The sequence below is a fragment of the Cervus canadensis genome, chromosome 2 (assembly GCF_019320065.1).
Source record: "Cervus canadensis isolate Bull #8, Minnesota chromosome 2, ASM1932006v1, whole genome shotgun sequence".
NCBI lineage: Eukaryota > Metazoa > Chordata > Mammalia > Artiodactyla > Cervidae > Cervus > Cervus canadensis.
Genome location: NC_057387.1, coordinates 114,792,878 through 114,806,163, shown reverse-complemented (window position 1 = coordinate 114,806,163; position 13,286 = coordinate 114,792,878). Strand labels below are relative to the sequence as shown.

Here is a 13,286-nt window from a genome sequence, read left to right as displayed (position 1 = left end):
TTTACATTAATTCAAACCACATGACATGGCTGATTTCATCCATTTTCTACCTTCAAACAGGGTCATTTCAAAACAGAAAACATATACAGGTCTGGGGGTGTCCTCCTCCTCCTCCTCCTCCTCCTCCTCCTGCCCCCAGACTCCAGCTTTGAACAAGTGTGCATTTAGGTTCTCTGCCCTTTTTTTGTGAGTTGTTTGGTTTTTTGATGTTGCGCTTGCCTGAGCTGCTTGTATGCTTTGGAGATTAATCCCTTTTCAGCCACATCATTTGCAAATATTTTCTTCCATCCTGCTGTTTTCAGTTTATGGTTTCCTTTGCTGTGCAGAAGCTTTTAAGTATAATTGGTCCCATTTATTTGTTGTTGTTTTTATTTTCATTACTCTAGAAGGTGGATCCAAAGAGAATGAAATCATGCCATTTGCAGCAACATCGATGGACTTAGAGATTATCATCTTAAATGAAGGAAGTCAAATAGAGAAAGACAAATATGGTATCACTTATATGCGGAATCTTTTAAAATGATACAAATGAATTTATTTACAAAACAGACTCACAGGCACAGAAAACAAACTTATAGTTATCAAAGGGGAAAGCTGGGGGGAGGGAGGATAAATTAGAAATCGTGGATTAGCAGATACACTCTGTTAGATGCAACCTACTGAGAGCACAGGGAACTCTAGCAATGTTCTGTTATAACCCACATGGGAAAAAATGAGAAATGGATGTGTGTATGCGTATAACTGGATCACTTTGCTATACAGCAAAAACTTTAAATATCGTAACTATAAATCAACTGTATTCCAATATAAAATAAAAGTGTTTAAAAAAAGAAAAATGCTCCTTACGCCTGGCTGCTTTACTAAGAGCTAGTCCTGTACTGTTTGGAGACCTTCGCTCACACGTCTTAGGATAAAGGGGGTTTGATGACAGCTGTGTTCTTAAAACCTCCGCCTCCCAGGGGTCCCAGGAGCAGGCCACCGGAGGAGAAAGCGGCGCGAACGCGATCCCGGCAGAAGCCGGCGCGCGGGCACGGTCTCCGCTGCCCTCGGGGCCCATCGCGTCTCCAGGGGCCACCGGTCGGAAGGCAGCTCGTCTTTCCCAGAGCTGAGCTGGCGCCAGGCCCCGGGTCACCGAGCCGGTATAAAAGGGAGGGGCAGACTCAGCCCGGCGCTGGGGACACAGGAGGACGCCCGCCCGCAGGAGCAGCCCGAGCAGCCCGGGAGGACCGCAGAGTAAGCCCCAGGTGATGCGGGTGAGCCCGCCGTGGGCTCGCATGGGAGCCGGGCCGCACGCGCATCTTCTGGGGGTCTATTTACGTTTGTCCGCAGCCTTTCCCACTCAGAATTCCAGAGACCCCATCCGTGGCCTCCCTGTCCCTGCTTCCCACCCCAGGACCAACGGCAGTGTGTCTCTGTCCACCACCCACTGCTTTCTGGTGACCTCTTCTGTCTGTCTGTCTGTCTGTCTGCTTGCATTCCTGCTCTGTGAGGACTTGGAAGGCTGCCCTGTGGAGCTGGGCTTCCCTGGAGTGAGAGCTCTGAGACTCCGTGTCTTTGGGAAGCTCCACAGAGAGGAGCAGCCGAGCTCCCCTTAAAGTGCCAGGTTTCCCCGGGTCTGAATGAGCCCAGCGCCCACCCCGCTCCTCCCAGAGGACAGGCCCACCGTGGAGTGGATGCCCCACACACAGTCAGCACCCCCATCCCCTCCCACGCCGTCAGCCCAAGTTTTTGCCCACTTAATCACCGGCTTCCCTGACTCTGGAGGACTTGGCCCTTGGGGACAAACTGCTGCATCTCTAAGCCTCCCTGGTCTACAGGGCCCCCCACAAAGTGGTCACCCTCCCGCCCCCTCGGATCCCACCCCATGGCCCTCACAGGCTGGCCTCACCCCTGCCTCCGGAGCTGGAGGTCACAGCAGCAGCAACACCCTCATGATGTCACAAGGAGCACTTGGAAGATGCCCCTGGTCCCTGTCCTTGGCTGCCTGGGCCAGGTTCCGGAACCTTCCGGAGCCCCCCAGCAGGGTGATGCATCTTGGACGCGGGCTGGGCAAAGGTTCACACATTAAACTTCAAGGGCAGAGGGCTGTCTCGGGAGGAGAAAAGGCCCCCTTGTTTGATCCCTGAGCCCTGGGATGGCCGGAGTTCCCAGGGCAGCACAGGGCTCGGGCAGCTGCATGCCAGGCATGCCCACATCCAGAGACCAAGGCCTTCACAGTGGAAGGTGGCCTCCTCCTCCTGCAGCCTCCTGGACCCCAGGCCGGCCTCCATGGGGAGCGGTTCCTCCACCAAGCCCACTCCCTCTGGACTCAGGTCAGCAGCCCAGCGACGGGAAAAGGCCAGGTTGATGAAGTGGCCCTGCGTCCAGGCAGGCTGGGCTCTGCTTCCCCCGGACGTGAACATGCGGGAGCCACCGCCACAGAGGCCCAGGGCCATGCTTGTGTGTGCTGGAGATAGAGGCCCGGGGCCACGCGTGTGTATGCCAGAGACAGAGGCCTAGGGCCACACGCGTGTGAGCAGCTGGGCTGCGATCAGGAGAGAGACTGAGGCCCCAGGTTGGCAGTAGGCAGGCTGGCCATGGCCCATGCTCTCCTCGGGGTCCTCACCATTGGCAGAGGGGATATTGACCCATTTCTTTCTGGGGAGGGGTCTTTTCTTTTTAGTATCAGGGTGATGCTGACCTCATCATATTATGAATTAAGAAGCATTCCTGCCTCTTTAAATTTTTGGACTAGTTTGAGACGTATAGGTGGCAGCTCTTCTTTAAATGTTTTGTAGAATTTATCTGTAAAGCCATCTGGCCCTGGACTTTTGTTTGTCAGGAGTTCTTGTGGTTGGTTTGTTTGTTATCACTACTGATTCCATTTCATTACAGGTAATTAGCCTGATCTAATTCTTCCTGATTCAGTCTTGGGAGATTGTATGTTATTAATACTAGGAATTTACCCATTTCTTCTAGGCTATCCATTTTATTGGTGCATAGCTATTCATAGTAATCTCCTCTGATCACTTTTATCTCTATGGTGTCAGTTATAACTTCTCCTTTTTCATTTTTGATTTTATTTATTTGAGTCTTCTCTCTTTTTCTTGATGAATCTGGATAAAGGTTTATCAATTTTGTTTATCTTTTCAAAAAACCAACTCATAGCTTCATTGTTTCTTTTTCTACTGTGTCTTTTGGGCAGTCTCTTTTCATTGACTTCCACTCTCTCTGATTGTTTCGATTTCTTTCCTTCTAATAATCCTGGGTTCTCTTTGCTCTTCTTTCTCTAGTTCTGTAAGCATGAGACTAGGTTGGCTGTTCGAGGCTGTCCTCATTTCCTGAGGCAGATTTGTGTCACTGTAACCACATTGATTGTGGATTGCTGTGCTTCCATTTTTATTTGTCTCCAGGTATTGTTTTTATTTCCTTTCTATTTCTTCTGTGATACATTGGTTGTTTTGGAGCATGTTGTTCAGACTTTATAAGTTTGTTGGTTTTGCAGTTTTTTTTTTAATTGATTTCTAGTCTCATAATGTTATAGTCTGAAAAGATGTTTGATATGATTTCAATCTTCTTAAAATTATTGAGATTTCTTTTATGGCTTGGAGAGTGCTCCATGTGCACTTGAAAAGAATGTGTATTCTGCTGCTTTCAGATAAAAAATATATGTATGCATGTGTAAATATATATGTAAGTTATGGTTTTTCCAGTGGTCGTGTATGGATGTGAGAGTTGAACTGTAAAGAAAGCTGAGCCCTGAAGGATTGATGCTTTTGAACTGTGGTGTTGGAGAAGACTCTCGAGAGTCCCCTGGACTGCAAGGAGAGCCAATCAGTCCATCCGAAAGGAAATCAGTCCTGAATAGTCATTGGAAGGACTGATGCTGAAGCTGAAGCTCCAATACTTTGGCTACCTGATGTGAAGAGCTGACTCATCAGAAAATACCTGATGCAGGGAAAGAATAAAGGCAGGAGGAGAAGGGGATGACAGGGGATAAAATGGTTGGATGGCATCACCGACTCAATGGACATGAGTCTGAGCAAGCTCTGGGTGATAGTGAAGGACAGGGAAGCCTGGCGTGCTGCAGTCCATGGGGTCACAAAGAGTTGGACATGACTGGGCAACTGAACAACAACATACATGTGTGTATCTATTAAGTCTATCTGGTTTAATGGATAGTTTAAGGCCAGTGTTTTCTTATTGATTTTCTGTCTAGATGATCCATCCCTTTGATATGTTAGGTGTTCAAGTCTTCACTATTATTGTGTTACTGTCAATCAATTTCTCCCTTTATGGTTAATACTTACTTCATGTATTTAGGTGCTTCTATGTTGGGTGCAAACATATTTACAGTTGTTATAACTTCTTGCTGGACTGACCCCTTCATCATGTAATATTTTTTTTTATATCTTGTTGCAGTTTTTGTTTTAAAGTCTATTTTGTCTGATATAAGTAGATTTCCTTTCATTTCCATCTGCATGGAATACCTTTTCCCATCTCCTCACCTTAAGTCTGTGAGTGTCTTTATAGTGGAAGTGAGCATCTGGTAGGCAACATACATGGGTCTTATTTTTCCACCCATTCAGCCACTCTATGTCTGGAGCATTTAGTTCATTGACATTTAAAGTGATTATTGATAGGTATGTGCTTATTGCCATTTTGTTAGTTGTTTTCCAATAGCTTTTGCAGTTCTTTTTGCTGCTTCTTCTTTTGCTTCCTTCCCTTGTGACCTGATGGCTATTTAATGTCATGTTTGAATTCCTTTCTCTTTGTGTGTGTCTGTTACAGGCTTTTGATTTGTGGTTATCATGAGGTTCATATATAACAACCTATAGAAATACATGATTACTTAATTTGATGACCTCAAGTTCAAATGCATTCTAACAACCCTACATTATTACCTCCCACACACATGTTTAGTATGCTGATGTCACATATTACACCTTCACCACTTATTATGGACACAGATGATTTTAATGCTTTTGTCTTTAAACCTTCCTACTAGGTTTATAACTTGCTATTCTATTACTTTTACTCAATGTTTGCCTTTACCAGTGAGATTTTTTTCTCTCTCTCTCTCATAGTTTTTATGGAGAAGTCCCTTTAACATTTCTTGTAAGGCTAGTTTAGTGGTGCTGAACTCTTTTGGCTTTTGTTCATCTGTAAAGATTTTCTCTCCCTTTCAAATCTGAATGATGGCCTTGCCGGTTAGAGTAGTCTTGGTTGTAGGTTCCCTTTCATCACTTAGGATATATAGCACCACTTCTTTCTGGCAAAGTTTCTGCTGAAAGGTCAGCTAATGGTCTTATGGGCAATTCCTAGTAGGTAACTAGCTGCTTTTCTCTTGCTGCTTTTAAGATTCTATCTTTATCTTTAGTTTGGCCACTTTAATTATAATGTGTTGATGCCAGCCTCTTTGGGTTGTCCTTGTTTAGGGCTCCCTGTACTTCCTGGACCTGGCTGTCCTTTTCCTTTCCCAAGTCAGGAAAGTTTTCAGCAACTATTTCTTCAAAGAAGTGATCTGCTCCTTTCCCCCTCTTTTCTCATTCTGGGGCCCCTATATATGAGGTTGTTATAGAAATCTCTTAAACTAGCCTCATTTTTTACTCCTTTTTTCTTTTTTCTGTTCAGCTCCAATGATTTCACCACTCCGTCTTCCAGACCATAGACCCCTTCCTCTGCACGATCTAATCTACTGTTGATTCCTTCTAGTGTTGATGCTTTTTTTCAGCAACTGTTTTCTTCAGCTCTGTCTGGTTCCTCTTTACATTATCTCTCTGTTGAAATTCTCACTGTGTTTATCCTTACTCTGAGCCCATGAGCATCTTTCTCAGTGTAACCATGAACTCCTTATGAGGTAGGTGGCTGATCCTCACTGTGTTTATCCTTACTCTGAGCCCATGAGCATCTTTCTCGGTGTAACCATGAACTCCTTATGAGGTAGGTGGCTGATCCTCACTGTGTTTAGTTCTTTTCCTGAGGTCCTCTGCGTCCTGCTTTCGCCTAACTCTCTGTGTTCGTTTCTCTGTGTTCGGGTGTTTGGTTACTCTTCCCAGTCTTGGAGGAGTGGCCTTAGGTGAGAGATGTCCTTGGGGGCCCACGGCATGCCCCCTCCAGTCTCCAGAGCTCCATGCTGCAGGAGGGCCCCTCTGTGGGCCGCGTGGACCCTTCTGTCATGGGGGGCTGACTGCGGCAGACCCCCTGAAGGGCAGGGCAGGCCTCCTGAGCAGTGAGCTGTGTGGCCCCTGTGGGGCAGGACAGTGGCCAGCCCACTGGAAGCCAGGGCCAGCCCCCCACGTGGCTGACTTCCAACCTGCAGGCACTCAGGGTGGATCAAGAGCAGCCGAGCGTGGGGCTGGGGGGAGCCCCCAGGGCTGACGCTGGCCCCCTGGTGGCTGGGGCTGGACCCTGGTCTTGCTTGCAGGCAGGGCTGGGTCCCCATGCGCATGGTGCCCAGCCAGTGGTGGGCGGGAGAGGACTGGTGCTGACAGCTCGTGCTGGCTAAGCCGCTGGCATCAGAGGCTAGGACGAGGGCTCCAACGCAGCACCGGCCAGCGCCGGTGTCCACGTGGCAGAATAAGCCTCCCACAGGGGCTGCTGCCAGCACCTGTTTGCCCCAGGGCTCTCCGCAAGGCCCCCGCCTCCCCGGAGGCACCCCAGGATCAACAGGGGTGTCTGACCCCAGCTCCTGCAGACTGCCACCCCGCCCTGGGTCTCCCCAGCCTGGATAAGCAGAGTCTGTTCCCGCAGCCCTCCGGCTCTCCTGAAAGGAAGCCAGACACTCTGGGAGCTCGTCTTCCTGGTGCAGGAACCCCAAGCTGAGGAGCTCGACGTGGGGCTCAAACCAACCTGCTCCTTGGGGGAAACCTCTGCAATTGTGAAATCCATCCCACTGGTGAGTTGCAGGCCACAGGGTGCGGGTCTCCACATACTGTGTCCCCACCGCTGCTGCCTGTCTGGCTGTGGGTCCTCCGTTATGTCTTTAGTCCTGCGGGCCCCTTTCTGCTAGTCTTCTGGTTGTTCTCACTGATGTCACTCTGAAGTGGTTGTCACTCTGAGTGTCTGTGGGAGGAGGTGAGTTCAGGGTCCTCCTTCTCCACCATCTGCCCCCCAGCATGGCTAGTTTCAAAGCTGTTGCTGCCGCCTCCCACGGAGCGCACTCACTGCCTCACTTGTTCTGTGAGTACACGTGCATGGCCTCCAACCTCCTGCAGGGACATGGGGGCCCCAGGGCCCTGCCAGGTGGTCAGGAGGGGTGGGGTCCTCACAGTGCAGACCTGACGGTGGAGCAGGGCTCATCTCTGGGGACTCAGAAGGGGCCGCTCCCAGGCCGAGGAGGGTGACCGCCTGGGGTCCGTGAGTGAGGAGGGGTCTTCCCTGGGGCCCACTTTCACTGTCACAGTGGAGCCCGGCCCCGGCTGGGCTGCTCTTGCCCACCAAATCTAGCCTGTCCCCCACCGCCTCCCCAGCGTGTCAGGATGGCCGCCCTCCCGGCCCTGCCGGCTCCACCCCCTGCCCTTCTCGCCTGCGAATGTCTCCCTGCTCCTCCATCACACCCCAGCAGGTGCAGGCTTGGGCTCGGCATGCTGGGGTTAGTCACACGGCCTCGCAAACCCTGATCCAGCAAGCCAGCAGCTCCAGAGACTTAAAGATGTTTCTAACGGATCTACTACCAGGCTGTGGCTTCTCCTTTAGTTTTCACAAGCCCCCTGTGCCTGAGCGTGGAGGGCTGGTCTCCCGAGCGCCCTTGGACCCCAAAGTGGGTGGCGGGTCATTCCCCTCTCTTCTGGTTCCCACGCCAGCACCCCCTGCTTCTGCCCTGTGCCCTGGCCCGCACGTCACAGGTAACTCGGCCCCTACCTGCTTCCACAGGAAGATCTGCAGGCCTTGAGCCAGCCTCCCCTGGCTCCCGTTGTGCACCACGTGGGCCTGGGCTGGTCTTCCTCCAGGGCTCGTGGCCTTCAGATTCCCAGCTCCAGCTGCAGCTGCTCACAGCTGTGCCCACGGCCAGCCCTGTGTCCCAAGGGTCAGCCAATGTCCAGGCCCCAGCGGTGGCTCCCCGGCACTCACACCCACACACCACATGCAGCGTGCAACACACACGGGAGCTCCTTTCACACCCCAGGCTGCCAGGGCATGGTGCTGAAGCCCGACGCTGTGCTCTGAGACCACTGGGGGCTCAGGGAGGCCCTTCTGCACAGGGCTCCCCTGGTCTCCACCCTGTGGCCTCCGTCCCACACGTGGCCCGGCCCTTGGCCTCGAGGCCCCGGGCACTTACAAAGCTCAGCTCAGCCAGGCCCCCGCCCAGACGCAGAGGCACGACCTACCGGCCCAGAGGACCAGATGCCAGGCATTCTGTGCCCACAGCTTCTAACAAAGGTCCCAGATTGTGCATCTCACCATCTTCCCGCCAAACACAGCTTCAGGCTTTCTCTAAGCAAAGTCGCCTCTCCATCCCTTCAGACAAGAGCATCTGGCTTGTGGGTCTAAGCCCGGGGTGAGGGTTTCCTTCTGGCCTCTGAGAAACCCCGTGACAAATGGCAGCAGGTTCAGCAGGGTCAGCGTCCTGCTGGGGGGCAGATTCTCCCAGCCACGCTAACCACGGGCACCACACGACCCACACCACCGTCGCCAGCTCAGGACAAACACCTGTGCCTGAGACTGAATTCTCAAAGTCGAGTCTGACCAGCTAAGGGGGTTGAAAGCCCAAATGTGGCCTAAGAGTTGAGCTAGGCAGGCCCCTTCACAATGCGGTTAGAAGCCGTGTGGAAGGAGTAGCAGAGAAGCCACCATTGGGGGCGGGGGGGGCGGTGCTTTGTCCACTGCTGCCCCCGACCTGCTCTGCTGGGAGGGAGCTGGTTGGTCCTGCAGTTCCCATGGTCAGAGGTTTTAACAACAGCCAATTCCAGATGAAAAACCTTGCATTCTGTCCCCGGAATCTTATCTTGATCTCAGTTCCTAAATATGCCAGGGGTGCCTTTGGAATGAATGACCTTGGCTGGTCTCAGGGGTCCACAGGGAGGTCTGGAATCCCCTATGAGTCTTCTCTTGGACCAGTGTCCACCTTGCATCCTGAAATGAGGGGTCTTAATACAAAACATGTGATGCAGTAAGGCCAGTAGATGAGGCTGTGACTTCGTTGGACAGTCTGTCCCTCACGGTTCCCAGGGGAGGGTGACAGGGTCAGAGGGAACCGTGGTTTCTGTGGGAAGGCCCAGGGGAGGCAAAGCGGAGGATGCGCAGGCCTGTGGGATTCCAGGGGTCCCGAGGTACAGGGCCGTCCCTGGCTGTCTGGCACCCCACCCTGGGTGCAGAGGGCAGGTGGATCTTGGCCCAGAGAGTGGGTTCCCCCGCGGAGGGGGTGCAGGTCCTGGATTGCTTAGTGGATCTGCACCAGGAGGCCCAGACCCAGCACTAGGGCGTCAGAACAAGGCATGTGGGGGCGGGTGTGCAGGGCGGACACCAGGACCTCAAGTTCACAGATGCTGGAGACACGGTGAGCACAGTGACGAGCTGGGAGGCACCACACGCTGGCAACAGAAGGTGACGCTTGCCGTCCTGGAGGCGGAACTCGGGACGCAGATGTGGGCAGGGTGGCTTCCCTTGAGGCCTCACCCGTTGGCAGGTCCCGGGTCCTCGCAGGGCATCCCGCTGTGGTCTGTGTCCTGACCACCTCTCCTGTCAGGACACTGGTCCTACGGGTCAGGCCCCTGGTGACCTCATTGAGCCTCAGTCACTTCTGTCGCACTCCGTCGTCCTGGGGCCGGACGCACAGCTTAGCCCAGAGCTCAGGGCTCAGGCAGGGCGGCCGCTGTGTGAGCACCACACACCCGCCAGCCAGCTCTGCCTGGGATCACTCACACAAGAAGCAGAGAAGAGGTGCTGTCACTTAAGTTTCCAAATGCCCAAGGGCCCCAAATGGGATTTACCACCTGCTGCCACATCCCCTAATCCAGGAAACCGGTCCAGAAGACGTCAAGGCCACTGGTCATGAATGCACTGTGAGCGGCTGACAGTCTGACCCCCCAGGAAGGTGCAAGGGGGCAAGGGAGACGTCTAGGGCGGAGCCGCCTTCTTATCAGTAAGGGGCTGCTTTCATGAGCTGTCAAGCCAGCAAAGCACAGCATGACAGGTCTGCACATTCTCCTTTATCCAGAACATGAGCAAAAGCTACACCATGAGGTACCATGGAAGGGTAACCTACGATGCCGATGTGCTAAAGATGTTTTGGGAGAAAAAAATCAAGCTTCACACGGAACTACTGCAGAAGGAGGACATGAGGATCCGCAGGAGCGCCCTGGACAGGTGAGCTCGGTGCCAGCAACCTGAGGGCAGAGAAACACAGCTGTGCCGGGGCCGCCAGCCTTCAGGATGCAGGTGTGCACAGATCCTGCCACCCGCTTCCTACCCCGGACCAGTGTCAGCTGAGGGGTGCGCACGAAGCACTGAACATCAGCCATGCTGACTCAGCTTCAGAAATACATCACTGAGTCCCCAGTGGGAGAGAGGACCACCCCATCCCTCCATCTCCCCATCCCTCCGTCACCTCATCCCTCCATCTCCCCATCCCTCCATCGCCCCATCCCTCCATCACCCCATCCCTTCATCCCCACTCTCCTGAGGGTCCTGTGAGAAGTTGCTCTGCAGGGTTCATCTGATTTAATCTGTTTTTCTGACAGTTGCTCCCACTGGGTGCAGGATCAATCAGCAAGTCCATCCTGCTCCTTGTCACATATGTGCTTGACTTACAGACTCAAAGCCAACTCCACTTTCTTTCTGAGTGGATGCCAGGGGCCTGTGGGTGCTGAGGGGTGTGTCCTAGGTGACCCTGAGCAGTGGACAGTTAAGAAGGAATGTTAGCACATAATTTGCACCAAGACAAAGACTCAGATGGCCAGAAACTTCCAAAGTGGCCCCAACCTTAGTCCCCAAATAGCACCAGCAGCTGCTGCCCTGGGAGCTGGGCTGGAAAGGCGGATTCTTGGCGACTGCAGAGGGCTCAGCCTTGGTGCTGACCTTGCCAGTGGCCAGAGGTCTGGTTGCCATGCTGCCCCCCCCCCACTTCATCCAGTGCTTCTGGCTACTCAGCACAGGTATGGGGCTGTGGCGCCTCCTGTCCACACCGTGTGGCCCCCCAGAGCTGGTCACTGTGCTCACCTGGCCTCCTGGGGCGGAGGTCCTGGCACAGAACCCTCATCTGAAGGGCTCCTGGCCCAGGATCCCTGCTGGGTCTCCGTGGCCTCCTCCCTGTCCTTCGGGTACCATCAGGCCCTGGACATTCAGGGTCTCAGCCCAAGGGGCAAGGTCCCAGGAGCAGGCTGCTGGTCAGCACTGCCCTGCCAGTCACTGAGGCCCTGGGCGGGGCTGACAGCCTCACCTGTCCGAGGAGACACGTTGGTGAAGGGGCCTCAGCCCGCCCCCAGCCCCGCCCCTGGGCAGTGGCAGCTCCGCCCTCGCCCCCAGGCCATCTGGGCTGTCCTGGCCTCCCTGGGTCCCGGCCGGGACAGCGCCTGTGTGGGCACTTCCCACCAACTTGCCCTGCAGCCCCGGAGGTCGGTCCAGGCCAGGCTCCCATCCCACCCGCTCCCTCCAGCCCAAACCCCGTGCTCACATGGGGCCCAAGGGCATGTCCAGTCTAGGGGGCCTGACCCCCTAGGCCGGGCCTGTCTCCCCCTGGTCACCACTGGGTGTCGTGCTGTGGTCCCCATCACAGGCCCCTGTCCCGGGAAGCGAGCGCCCGAGGGCCCGCGTGGGGGTGCTGGGTGGGGCAGGCCGACCAGAGCGCTGCGTCCCGACCTCTGGTTCTGCAGTGACCGGCCTGTCCCCAGCCACCGTCCCCTCTGGGAGGAGCCCACGGGGCCCTTCCTGGCGGGCAGGCAGGGCTCTCGGAGACGGGCGGGCCGCGGGCAGCCCGGTGTGCCGGGTCCTCACTAAGCCCAAACGGCTGCCCCCAGGCTCCGCGACGAGTGGGCTCGGCAGCTAGAGAGGAGGAATCAGATGCTGCAGAGCTCCCGGGAGGCGCCCCCGCGGCCAGCCCCGCCCTGCACGCCCACCCTGGGCGCCTGCGACCATCCAGCGGCCTGAGAGCGGCAGCGCCCCGCTGCCCCGCGCCGCCCTTGCGGCAGCCCAGCCCCCGCGTGGTTTTGCGTCTCTAGCGCGATGTAAGCGCCCAATAAAATCTCAGATGAGTGGATGTTTTGTGCGCATTTTTCTTCATATCTGTAAAATGTACACACACTAAAAGTGAACGTGATGCCAGTAACACAGCAAGTTAGAAACTGCGGGGCTGTGGGGACTTGGGCAAATTTAAACACAATTTAACTCACCTTTGATCAAAACGTCTGCAAAAGCTCAGCCTAAGGACAGTGCCTGAGCTGTGTGCTCCCCAAATCCCTTTAAAGTCCTCACTCACCACCACATCATCTCAGGAAGCTACGCAGCCTCATGCTCACTTGGGTTTGGAGGCACCAGTCTCCGGAGGCTGCAGAGGCCGATAGGGCTGGGACTCAGTGTTTCGGTCTCACCCCTGCCCCGTCCCCCCAGCGGGGGCTGTGACCTACCCGGGTCCCCAGATGAGCAGGGCCTTGAGCCCGCAGCAGAGGCCAGGCTGAGACAAGAGGACCTGGAGCGAGCCGGATGCCCGCCAGGGGCTGTGCCCTCTCCACACGGCCCCCAGTGGGAACCACCACGGTGCCTCGCTGGCAGGGCGGGACTGCTGGGATGGGGCTGGGGCCCAGCTGTGTCGTCTCTGCAGATCGTGTAACGTGGAGGTGGATCGGACTCCACCTCGGTCTGTAACCTTTGTATTCTGGCGCCTTCGCTATGAGTTAGCAATGTTGGCTGTGGCTTGAAATACACAGGTCAGCACGTTCTCAAGGCTCAGACCTTTACAGGCGTAACACTTTCTCATTCATACAGAGATAAAGAGTTGCAGACCAGAGAATAACATTTTCCCACTGGAGATTTACAGGAACATCATGACCTGACCTACGTGGACAGCTGTGAGAACAAAGATTCCCATAGCAAGAAGTTCACCACAAACAGCCAAACCCCATCCCCCTTTCAGTATAAAAGGAGCCTAAATTCTAAGTCGGCAGAGATGGCTCTTTGGGACACTGGTCTGCCATTGTCTCCATCTGCTGCCTTTCTGAATAAAGTCACTATTCTGTGCCACAACTCATCTCCTCTTTTATTGGGCTATTGTGCAGCAAGCAACACAGGTTTGGACTCCATAACAGTTGGGCTTGGGTTCTGTTTTGTTCTGACCCCCGATCCAGTTGGCAAGGAGAGGGAGGGGTTCTCAC

At 54.3% G+C, this 13,286-nt stretch overlaps 1 protein-coding gene across 5 annotated transcripts; it reads left to right on the top strand.

Moving 5' to 3' along the window:
* The first annotated feature begins 1,163 nt into the window (after positions 1–1,163).
* FAM240C (family with sequence similarity 240 member C) lies at positions 1,164–12,169 on the top strand. Of its 5 annotated transcripts, none has more exons than XM_043448506.1 (4): positions 1,164–1,244; positions 6,733–6,877; positions 10,139–10,287; positions 11,937–12,169. In XM_043448506.1, the coding sequence occupies exons 3-4, from the start codon at positions 10,142–10,144 to the stop codon at positions 12,064–12,066; spliced, it is 276 nt and encodes a 91-aa protein (XP_043304441.1). In that variant the 5' UTR covers positions 1,164–1,244; positions 6,733–6,877; positions 10,139–10,141; the 3' UTR covers positions 12,067–12,169. The 5 variants fall into 5 exon arrangements, with proteins under 5 accessions (XP_043304441.1, XP_043304446.1, XP_043304423.1 ...); XM_043448511.1 differs by having other exon boundaries at positions 1,181–1,233; XM_043448488.1 differs by having other exon boundaries at positions 1,183–1,253.
* Positions 12,170–13,286: the final 1,117 nt, after the last annotated feature.